Below are 11,986 nucleotides of genomic sequence, written 5' to 3'. Positions count from 1 at the left end.
TTCCACGTTTAACCTCCAGTTTGACCTCAAACTGGAGGTTAAACGTGTTCGAGCTATTTTGTGCACCAGGGAGCCATTTCCACGTTTAAGCTCCAGTTTGACCTCAAACTGGAGCTTAAACGTGTTCGACATTCACACTCCTGGGCTACCTTCTTCATTCCCACGTTTAAGCTCCAGTTTAAGGTCAAACTGGAGCTTAAACGTGTTCGACATTCACACTCCTGGGCTACCTTCTTCATTCCCACGTTTAAGCTCCAGTTTGACCTCAAACTGGAGCTTAAACGTGTTCGACATTCACACTCCTGGGCTACCTTCTTCATTCCCACGTTTAAGCTCTAGTTTAAGGTTAAACTGGAGCTTAAACGTGTTCGACCAGAATTGCCTCCAGGGTTGCAATCTTCATTTCCACGTTTAAGCCTCAGTTTAACCTTAAACTGAAGCTTAAACGTGTTCGATTAATTACCCTCCTGGGTTGCTTTCTTCCAATTCCACGTTTAAGTTTCAGTTTAACCTTAAACTGAAACTTAAACGCCACTCTTTGAAAGGGTTTCTGGGCCAAATATATTGAAGTTTAAGTTAGCATTGAGCACAAACATTAACTTAAACGTATTATGGTATGAAACCCAATTGAATATTATGGTTTATGGGATTGGGCCTGAAGAATTGATGAGTCTGGAACTTCAAATTGTTGAGTCTTGTGTCATACTTGTTTATCACTAAATTTGCTCAATGAATGTTACAGAATTGGATCACAGCCTCATCAGGATTATGGACCATAAACCCAAAGCAAAAGGAAATCAAGGAAAGGCCTCAAAGCCCAAGGAACACAACAGAAGCTCAATTTAGAAATTGTATAAATAGGATAGAATTTAAGTTAGTGAGGAGGGGGGGATGATTTTTCGAGTTTTGATACTTTTTGTAATTGAATTCAGAGCTATGACTCGCTAAACCCCTTTCATTGGGTTAGGGATCTCTATTGTAATTCAATGAATCAATAATATTTTTTTATCTTCTTCTTCAATCTTTTCTCTTGAATTTTGTTAGAAAGCTTCTCGATCTAATTCCATTGGGTAGTTGTCTTGGGAAAGAAACTACCCATAATTGGAATCCTTCGGAACCTTGGGAAAGGAATGGAGGATTCATGCTAGAGAAGCTTTCTCACAGTGAATTGGATTGGGGTTTGGATGGATATTGTGACATGTAATCCTACCAAATTGTGGTTCATGAAACTGTGTGGTATAATCAGTGATCGAGCATCATCTCTTCTTATGAACATTTAAACCAAGGGATTGGGAATTTGTTTGTTTTTAGAGAGAATTGGTGAGCCAAGGGATTGGGATCCAATCATATAAGATTACCAAGCAAAATTCAATGAATGCATTGGTTGAGAAAGAGATAAAAATGTTTTGATTCGGAGATCTCAATATCTCCTAACACCCAATGAACTCCCCATTTCTGATCTACACTTTCTCTTTACATTCTGCCATTAAATTCATGCAATCACCCCCATCCCTTTTAATTTCAGCAATTTAACTTCTCGCTCTTTAATTCATGCAATTTAAGATTCCGCAATTCTCATCTAAATCTTGATTCCGCTCAACTAGAACAAACTTCTAATCCGAATTGCTCATTCAACCAATCCTTGTGGGATTCGACCTCACTCTATTGTGAGTTTTTACTTGACGATAACCGGTGCACTTGCCGGAAGGAATTTTGCCGATTGTGCAATTTCCTAAATCGTAGCTATCAAGTTTATGGCTAGATCAGTGATGCAATAGATTTTGCTATTGGGGAAGTATTGGGACAGAGGAAAGACAAGTTGGTGCAGCAAAGTCCTTAATGAAGCTCAAAAGAACTACACCACCACTAAAAAGGAATTACTGGCCATAGTGTTTGCATTTGATAAATTTTGATCATACCTTATTGGTTCTAAAGTGATTTTTTTTACTGATCATGCAGCATTGAAGTATCTACTTGACAAGCAAGAGTCTAAACCAAGATTGATAAGGTAGATTTTACTACTTCAGGAGTTCAACATTGAGATCAAAGATAAGAAAGGAGTGGAGAATAAGGTAGTAGACCACCTGTCAAGGATCTCTTGTGAATAAGGCAATGTACATACCCCATGTGTGAATGAATGTTTTCCAGACGAGAAATTGATGTTAATCCAGAAGGCACCTTGGTTCGCAGATATTGCTAATTTTAAGGCCACTGGGGAGCTGCCTTTGGAAATCAACAAACATCAAAAGAGAAAGCTCATCAATGATGCCAAGTATTTCATTTGGGATGAAGCATACCTCTTCAAAAAATGTTCGGATGGAATATTTAGAAGATGCATATCAGAGAAAGAAGGATTGGAAGTCTTATGGAATTGTCATGGTTCTTGTTATAGAGGGCATTTTAGAGGAGAAAGAACTGCAGCCAAAGTATTGCAGTGTGGATTCTTTTGGCCCACTATCTTCAAAGACGCAAAAGAAACAGTGAAAAACTGTAATGAATGCTAGAGAGTTAGAAACTTGCCCAAAAGAAATGAGATGCCACAACACTTCATCTTAGAACTCGAATTATTTTATGTATGGGGGATTGACTTCATGGGACCATTCCCAACCTCCTACTCAAATAAATACATTTTGGTGGCAGTAGACTGTGTGTCCAAATGGGTGGAGGCCATTGCAACCTGAACAGATGATAATAAAGTAGTGATGAACTTTCTCAGGAAAACATCTTTAGCCAGTTTGGAGTTCCCAGAGCTCTTATCAGTGATGGAGGAAGCCATTTCTGCAACAGACCATTAGAAACTCTCCTCCTAAGATATGGAGTCAAGCATAAGGTTGCCACACCTTATCACCCCCAAACAAGTGGGCAAACAGAAATATCCAACAGAGAGCTCAAAAGGATTCTCAAAAAAACTATGGGGGCTTTAAGAAAAGACTGGTCAAAGAAGTTGGATTATGCTCTTTGGGCATATAGGACAGCCTTCAAGATACCAATTGGGATATCTCTATATCAACATGTGTATGGAAAGGCTTGTCATCTGCCAGTGGAGCTTGAACACAAAGCATTCTGGGCTCTCAAGTTATTGAACCTTGATAATAATGCTACTAGTGAAAGAAGGATCCTGCAACTGCATGAATTGGAAGAATTCAAATCCCAAGTCTATGAAAATGCCAAAATTTATAAGGAGAAGGCAAAGAAATGGCATGACCTCAAGTTGGCACCTAGGAGCTTTGAAGAAGGATAGAGAGTCCTACTCTACAACTCCAAGTTAAAGCTCTTTCCTAGAAAGTTAAAGTCAAGGTGGTCAGGACCCTTTCTTGTCACCAAGGTCTCACCTTATGGGCACATAGAGATCATGGAAGAAAGCTCACAACGGACCTTCACTGTAAATGGACAAAGGCTCAAACACTATCTGGGCAACATGGGGGACAGCCCCAAGATGAAGTATAATCTTAACTGAGGTAACATTCGTCAAGCTAGTGACGTTAAAAGAGTGCTTGTTGGGAGGCAACCCAATCAAAGGTAAACCTTCTTTGTGATTCTTTTCTTTGTCTAATAAAAGGTCAAGTTAACCTTATGTGCATTGCAAGGAAATAAGTTTGGTGTTTCACACCAAAAGTGATTGTTTCATGAACTAATAATTCAAGAATGAATGTGTGATATTAATTTTGGTGTTCCACCATGAATTTTACAAGAACACATTACAATCCTTCAATTAACATAAGAAATCACTAATCCCAATCAACCACAGAAACCATTTGATTTGTGAAAGTCTCTTAAGTTGTTTTCTAAAAAAAAAACTAAAAGCATATGGTGGCATACTACATGTAACTCATTGTATCAAGAAGTAGGCAAGGAACTGAGTTTGGTGTTCAAACACCAAAGTAAGTTTAGAAGCTTACAATCATACATGAATGTTAACCACTCAAGTGCTTGGGAAGCAAGCAACTTTCAATATATTTATAGGAAGAACAGTCAAACTTTTGGGAGGAATATGCATCATCATCTAAGGAGGAAAAGAAGGATACAAGAGCTGAAGGTGGTAATGATAAAGAGGAAATAAGAGGGCACCAAGAGGTTGTACTGTTTCTTGATTTAAATTGTTAATTGAAAGGGTACTTGTACTGCTGCTGATTTATGTCCTTTCAGTATTTTAAGTCATTTGCATCATTTAGTTCCTTTAGTCTATCTTTAGCTTGCTAGCTTAGATGCTTAGGCCACTGCATCAATGCTTAAGTTGTATGCCTTGTTCTTAAGTTAAATAAAAGAAAATGTTGTGAAAAAAGAAGAGTAGAAGTCCAATGTTTTCAGAATTAAATCCTAGATGGTATTTGCTAGCTAAGTTGGTTCATCAATAAGGTAGAAAGAAAAAATATCTCTTGAAATATGAGCATAATGTGCATTCTATGAGTCTTAGATGAATAAAAGGGTCATGGGAAGAAAAAGAAACTAAAAAAGAAAGAAAAAGCAAGCAATAAAGTTAGGCACTAATAGTTTGAACCCTGAGCATGTGTCTGTGGTGTTTTTGTGCAAGGATATTGATGGTGTTTTTGTGGAAAAATGGATTTCCAAACACATAGATCTAACCGGCAAGTAATAGATCTAACCGGTAAGTATACCGGGTCGCATCAAGTAGTAATTACTCACAAGAGTGAGGTCGATCCCATAGGGATTGATGGATCAAGCAACTTTAGTGGGTGATTAGTTTAGTTAAGCTAACATTGGTGAGTGAGAATTGTTGCATTCTGTAAATAGCAGTGAACTTAAATTGCAGAATGTAAATAGGCAGGAAGCTTAAAGAACAAGCAATGTAAATTGCAGAAACTTAAATGACAAGAAATGTAAATTGCATGAAAAGTAAAGGGGGGTTGGGTGCTAGAAATTAAAGAGAGCAATAGATCAAGGCTTAGAACAATTGCAAGGAAATTAAATTGCAGGAAAAGTAAATTCAAGGTCACAGTAGCTTAAATGTAAATTGCAGAAGAACACAAGCGCAGGAAATTAAATTGGGAGCAATGAGATGCAACAAAGAGACATAGATCATTTCTCAAATCTCAAAGTGAAACTAACAATTTCAATGAAACAGTAAAAACAGAAGGAAAGCCAAGAGCTCAATTGCTCACTTGATCAAGACAGAAACAAAATTTAACTCAATTGTGAAATTCATAAAAGAAATTCAAGATCTCAGGGGGATCAAAGAGACTAGAAAACAAGTCTAGATCTCAAGCCCTTCCTTGATTCAACAGAGAACAATTTGCAAAAGAAAAAGAAGATGAAAACAATAAAGAAAACTCAGATTCAATGCACAATAAGAACAAAGAGATTTCAGATAAAGTGAAACAGAATTCCTTCAATTCATGATCCAAAATTCAAAACAAAGCAAGGAAAACTAAAAGAGAGAGCTCTCTAATCCTAATCCTCCCTAGTGGAGCCAGCCTTCTTTCCAATCGAGCTTTAAATTGATGCCTTTATATAGGCTTTACAAAATGAAAAATGAAAATGAAATTAAAATAAATTACAAAAATGAAAATCCTAATTTAATTGATCCATGTTCCTTTGAGTGATGATGTGGGCTTTGCTTGCTTTGGATTTGAGGAGAAATGGGTTTCGTTGGCCTTGATTCAATTTGGTGAGGAATTGAATTAAATTGAATTTTGGTTGATTTTGGCCCATATGTTGCTCCCAGAAGGCTGCCCTGCTCTTGTGCACGGCAGAGCTGGGAAACTTTGTGTGGGTATCCAATTTGTGTGCCAAGGCTTGGAAGCATCAAGATGCTGCCCTGCCCTTGTGGAGAGCAGGGCAGTGGTGGCATGGTGCGTGCCATGCTTCCCTGGGCCGTGTCAAAGTGATGCGCACAAGCTCCCTTGTGTGTAGCGCTCCCCACTTCCCCTTAGGTGCTTGGTTCGAAACCCATGGGTGGCACTTGGAGTCTTGTGTTCGAACCTTGGTGAAAGCACTTGAGGAGCAATTTTTTCTTGATTTTTCATGAAGAGCACGACATTGCCCTGCTCTCTAAGAGGGCAGAGCAAAATAATGAGCGCTACTTTGCTTTGGAGTGAGGCTCCAGCTTCGAACCTTGGTGGAAGCACTTTGGTTTATTTTTGCTTATTTTTTGCCCTTAAAGACGCCTTTCACTCATGCCTCAATTGTACGCCAAATATGGATTTCTATATATCGTTGGAAAGCTCTAAATGTCAGCTTTCCAACGCAACTGAAACCACATCAATTGGACGTCTGTAGCTCAAGTTATAGCCCTTTGAAGTAGGCATGGTCATGCTGTGAGCGGCCAGATTTTAACTTAGCGAAAATTTGCTCCAACCTCACTTTGTTTCATCATGATTCTGCCCTGCCCTTGGCAAGAGCAGAGCAGTGTGTGCTGATTGCTTATTCTTCATTAATTTGGTAACGGGCCACGCTTTTAAAAGCGTGGCCTAAGCCTCCAAAGTGTGCTCCAAAGCTCTTTTTTCCTCTTTTTTTGTGCTTCTTTGCTTCTTTTTCTTCTTATTTCCTACAAGATTTATAAAATTAAAAGATCAAGGAAATCTTCCAATTAAGCACAAAAGAATGCAATATTTAAGCACTAATCATCAATTTCTTGTATGAAAAAACATAGAAAAATAGGTATATGATGACATGTCATCAAGATGCTTTAAAGAAACTTGTAGGTTATTTTTTTTAGCTTCTCCTTTTGGGTGCTTTGCCCCATGAGTTAATAACAAAGCTACGACTTCTAAATACTTTGTTTTCAAGTATTACCACTTGATACATAAGCACCACAAGCATTTAATTAGAGGACTTCATTAAGCTCATTTTTCTTTTCTTTTCTTGACTCTCTAATCATTGATGCTCAGAGCCTTGAGCTTTGAGGGAGTGCTTTTGCACTTGAGCCTAGCCTTGACTTCTAAGTATTTTGTTTTCAAGCATTTGGCTTGATACATAAACATCACAAGCACCTAGCAAATAAATTGCCATTGGTACTCAGAGCCTTCAGCTTTCTCATTCCTTCCCTTTTTCTTTTCTTGCTTTAATTGTATTTGCTTCTTCAAGGTTTTCATGATTTCAAAAGATTTCACAAAATGTCCTAGATGAAAACTTCAATTAAATAAAATCCAATGCAATTGAGCAACAACCAATCATACTAGCTTTCCAATACTTGTATGCACATGCTAAACTCTTATTAAATTCCTTGTTTGTTTATGATCATGATACTTTATTGCTTTTGAACTCACAGAATTCAAGTGGTAGTTATAATGCCACAGCAACATATTGTAAATTAAATTCAAGCTATGCTTAGTCATACCACACATGCATAAAGAGAATATAAAGACAATCATGCAAATTAAAGTGCTGGAAATAAATGAGAAGAAAAGGAACTTTACAACCTTGCAATTAATCTTCTCTATTGTTGTCATTTTCCTTCCATTCTTCTCCTTCCCATACCAACTCAGAATGCTTTCTCATCCTCAAGCAACAATTAGAACAATGGCTATGGGGCTAAGATGGATCATGAATGTCTTACACAATGATATGTTAGTAGCACATATGTTTTAAGTAAGCAAAATTAAAGATAACAATCAAGGCACAAGAGACAAAGACATTTTGATTACAAACATAAGAGGGTGTGCATGATACATTGCATAAAAAAATAAGTGGCACACCAAACTTAGTGTGACACTTTCACTTGGAATCAATGCAAGTATCCAGTAAAGATTTGAAGCAAATTGTGTTGCATAGCAACACGAAACTTAGAATGCAATCCTATATCAACTTATTTGAATTAAAACCAAGCAAATGAAACTGTTATTTATTAATTACAATCACCAAGCTAAGAATCTGTCATTAATAAAGCTCTCTTTCAAGCCGATAATCTGTCATGAATAAAGCTCTCTTGGTAATGTATTAACAAACACAGTGAATAAGCAAACTAAAATGAAAGCATTAAAAACAAAGAATTAACTAAAGTAAATAGAATAACAAAATATCAAACCAAAAGAAAATTAATACTGCAAAGACATTATGGTTATGCAGACAAGTGGTGTTGCTGAATGATTTGCATAGAAAAATAGGTGGCACACCAAACTTAGAATCTTGGTGTGTCACTTTTATTTTTTTGATTTGATGCAATCATCCAAAAAGATTGAAAACAATGTGTTGCATGGCAACACCAAACTTAGAATGTAACCATATGCCAATTTATTGAATTTAAACAAAGCAAAGAAAGAAAACAAAGCAGAGAAGAAATGTTACCTACGGTTGGGTTACCTCCCAACAAGTGCTCTTTTAGTGTCATTAGCTTGACATGTTGTTCTTCACTTTCTTCCTCTTCTTCCAGTTTGTTAAGAGGAATGACCTCAAAGGAGGGAAAGATTCAGCTAGTGTCCCTTGTCTTGGCCTTTCCTCAGCAAGCTTCCTTTTGCAAATGGCTTGATTGATCTTGCTTGCTGGATTAGGGACAGAATTGGTGTTCTTGCTAGTTGCCTTCACTTCTTTGGATTCAAGACTTGGTTGCTGTGTGATTATTGGAGTGATTTCTTCATTAAGAGCCTCTTGCATTGGTGGTTCCATGAGCTTTTCCTCTATGTACTTCTCTGCTTCACTTGAGTTTGACTTCTCTTGAGTGTCTTCCTCACTTTCTTGCTCCTCCACTCCTTTCTTTGCACTTAACATTTGACTTAATAGTTCTTTTTTGGAGGAGGTTTGTTGTTCTTCCCAAGATTTCTTCATCTCCTCTTCATATTTTTTGATCACAGATTCAAGGGAAGTTTGTGAGGGTTGTGAGTGTTCATGTTTCTTTGTCACCTCAAGTGGCTTTTGTGAATATAAAATCCTTGTCTCATGTTCCTCATCTTTCATTGCAATTTCACTTGACACAAGGACCTTTTGTTCTTGTGTTTCTACTTCCTCTCTCACAAATTGATTTTTACTGTTTGATGGTTCTAAGTGTTTCCTTATGTTCTCCAGGTGCTCATTTGTCCTCTGACGGAGGATTTCTTTCCTTTTCCAGGCTTGTTCTTGTCTTTCAAAAAATCCTCTAGACTTTTGAAGGAGATCCTCTGAATCACAATTTGAAGAATTATTGAACTCATCATAGTATGGATTACTAAGATTTCTTTGATTTTGACTTTCCCAGCCACAATATGAGTAGTTGTTAGACTCATCAAAATCTGGATCATATTGTGTCTCTGGAAGGTGTCCTATTTTAATTGATTGTTCACATTCTTCTTGATATGTCTAGACACCATGGGAATAATGATATAAGTCATTCTGTGGTTCTGGACAGTATCTCATGTGCTCAGTTTGATCAATTTGTGACTCTGGAGCAAGTCTCCATTGATTGAAATGCTCAGAATTTGTATCTTCCTGGTGATATTTCCAACCATCATTAGAATAATGACTTGAATCATATTGTGATGGTGGGCAATATCCCATGAAGTTTGTTTGATTAAAAGATGAGGTGAACTCCATTTGAATTTTGTAGAACACAACACCAATGAAAATTGAAATTACTCATATCAGATATGAGTTTTGCTTAGTGAGGAAAAAACACAAACACCTTGGTTTCAACTTTAAAACAAAGAACAAAAAAAAGAAAATGCTTGATATAGACTTCTCACTCACTTAGTCATTGTTGATCTAATCAATCCCCAGCAACGGTGCCAAAAACTTGATGGTGTTTTTGTGGAAAAATGGATTTCCAAATACATAGATCTAACCGGCAAGTATATCGGGTCGCATCAAGTAGTAATAACTCACAAGAGTGAGGTCGATCCCACAGGGATTGATGGATCAAGCAATTTTAGTGGGTGATTAGTTTAGTCAAGCTAACATTGGTGAGTGAGAATTGTTGCAGGAGAATGTAAATAGCAGTGAACTTAAACTGCAGAATGTAAATACGCAGGAAGCTTAAAGAACAAGCAATGTAAATTGCAGAAACTTAAATGACAAGAAATGTAAATTGCATGAAAAGTAAAGGGGGGTTGGGTGCTGGAAATTAAAGAGAGCAATAGATCAAAGCGTAGAACAATTGCAAGGAAATTAAATTGCAGGAAAAGTAAATTCAAGGTCACAGTAGCTTAAATGTAAATTGCAGAAGAACACAAGCGCAGGAAATTAAATTGGGAGCAATGAGATGCAACAAAGAGACATAGATCATTTCTCAAATCTCAAAGTGAAACTAACAATTTCAATGAAACAGTAAAAACAGAAGGAAAGCCAAGAGCTCAATTGCTCACTTGATCAAGACAGAAACAAAATTTAACTCAATTGTGAAATTCAGAAAAGAAATTCAAGATCTCAGGGGGATCAAAGAGACTAGAAAACAAGTCTAGATCTCAAGCCCTTCCTTAATTCAACAGAGAACAATTTGCAAAAGAAAAAGAAGATGAAAACAATAAAGAAAACTCAGATTCAATGCAGAAGAAGAACAAAGAGGTTTCAGATCAAGTGAAATAGAATTCCTTCAATTCTTGATCCAAAATTCAAAACAAAGCAAGGAAAACTAAAAGAGATAGCTCTCTAATCCTAATCCTCCCTAGTGGGGCCAGCCTTCTTTCCAATCGAGCTTTAAATTGATGCCTTTATATAGGCTTTACAAAATGAAAAATGAAAATGAAATTAAAATAAATTACAAAAATAAAAATCCTAATTTAATTAATCCATGTTCCTTTGAGTGATGATGTGGGCTTTGCTTGCTTTGGATTTGAGGAGAAATGGGTTTGGTTGGCCTTGATTCAATTTGGTGAGGAATTGAATTAAATTGAATTTTGGTTGATTTTGGCCCATATGTTGCTCCCAGAAGGCTGCCCTGCTCTTGTGGAGGGCAGAGCTGGGAAACTTTGTGTGGGTATCCAATTTGCGTGCCAAGGCTTGGAAGCATCAAGATGCTGCCCTGCCCTTGTGGAGAGCAGGGCAGTGGTGGCATGGTGCGTGCCATGCTTCCCTGGGCCGTGTCAAAGTGATGCGCGCAAGCTCCCTTGTGTGTAGCGCTCCCCACTTCCCCTTAGGTGCTTGGTTCGAAACCCATGGGTGGCACTTGGAGTTGTTTTTTCTTGGATTTTCTTCAAGAAGAGCACAACATTGCCCTGCTCTCCAAGAGGGCAGAGCAAAATAATGAGCGCTACTTTGCTTTGGAGTGAGGCTCCAGCTTCGAACCTTGGTGGAAGCACTTTGGTTTATTTTTACTTATTTTTGGCCCTTAAAGACGCCTTTCACTCATGCCTCAATTGTGCGCCAAATATGGATTGCTATATATCGTTGGAAAGCTGTGAATGTCAGCTTTCCAACACAACTGAAAGCACATCAATCGGACGTCTGTAGCTCAAGTTATAGCCCTTTGAAGTAGGCATGGTCATGCTGTGAGCGGCCAGATTTTAACTTAGCGAAAATTTGCTCCAACCTCACTTTGTTTCATCATGATTCTGCCCTGCCCTTGGTAAGAGCAGAGCAGTGTGTGCTGATTGCTTATTCTTCATTAATTTGGTCATGGGCCACGCTTTTAAAAGTGTGGCCTAAGCCTCCAAAGTGTGCTCCAACTTCAAAGTGTGCACCAAAGCTCTTTTTTCCTCTTTTTTTGTGCTTCTTTGCTTCTTTTTCTTCTTATTTCCTACAAGATTTATAAAATTAAAAGATCAAGGAAATCTTCCAATTAAGCACAAAAGAATGCAATATTTAAGCACTAATCATCAATTTCTTGTATGAAAAAGCATAGAAAAATAGGTATATGATGACTTGTCATCAGATATGCTTGGATGAGTAGGTTCTGAGGAGTGCTTCATCACTTGATAACTTGGGTTAACTAACTTGGGATTATCAACTGAAAGTCCACTATCAAGAGCAATGATGAGCGGATAATTTATATGCTTTTTGGCATTGTTTTTAGTATGTTTTTAGTATGATCTAGTTAGTTTTTAGTATATTTTTATTAGTTTTTAGTTAAAATTCACTTTTCTGGACTTTACTATGAGTTTGTGTGTTTTTTTGTGATTTCAGG

At 37.4% G+C, this 11,986-nt stretch overlaps 1 protein-coding gene across 1 annotated transcript; it reads left to right on the top strand.

Moving 5' to 3' along the window:
* Positions 1-2,911: 2,911 nt before the first annotated feature.
* On the top strand, positions 2,912-3,241 carry LOC107489439 (uncharacterized). Its single transcript, XM_016110187.1, has one exon. The coding sequence runs from the start codon at positions 2,912-2,914 to the stop codon at positions 3,239-3,241; it is 330 nt and encodes a 109-aa protein (XP_015965673.1).
* Positions 3,242-11,986: the final 8,745 nt, after the last annotated feature.

This window comes from Arachis duranensis, chromosome 5 (genome assembly GCF_000817695.3).
Source record: "Arachis duranensis cultivar V14167 chromosome 5, aradu.V14167.gnm2.J7QH, whole genome shotgun sequence".
NCBI classification, from domain to species: Eukaryota; Viridiplantae; Streptophyta; class Magnoliopsida; order Fabales; family Fabaceae; genus Arachis; species Arachis duranensis.
The sequence above is the reverse complement of the archived record's forward strand: the minus strand, read 5'-3'. Positions and strand labels throughout refer to the sequence as shown.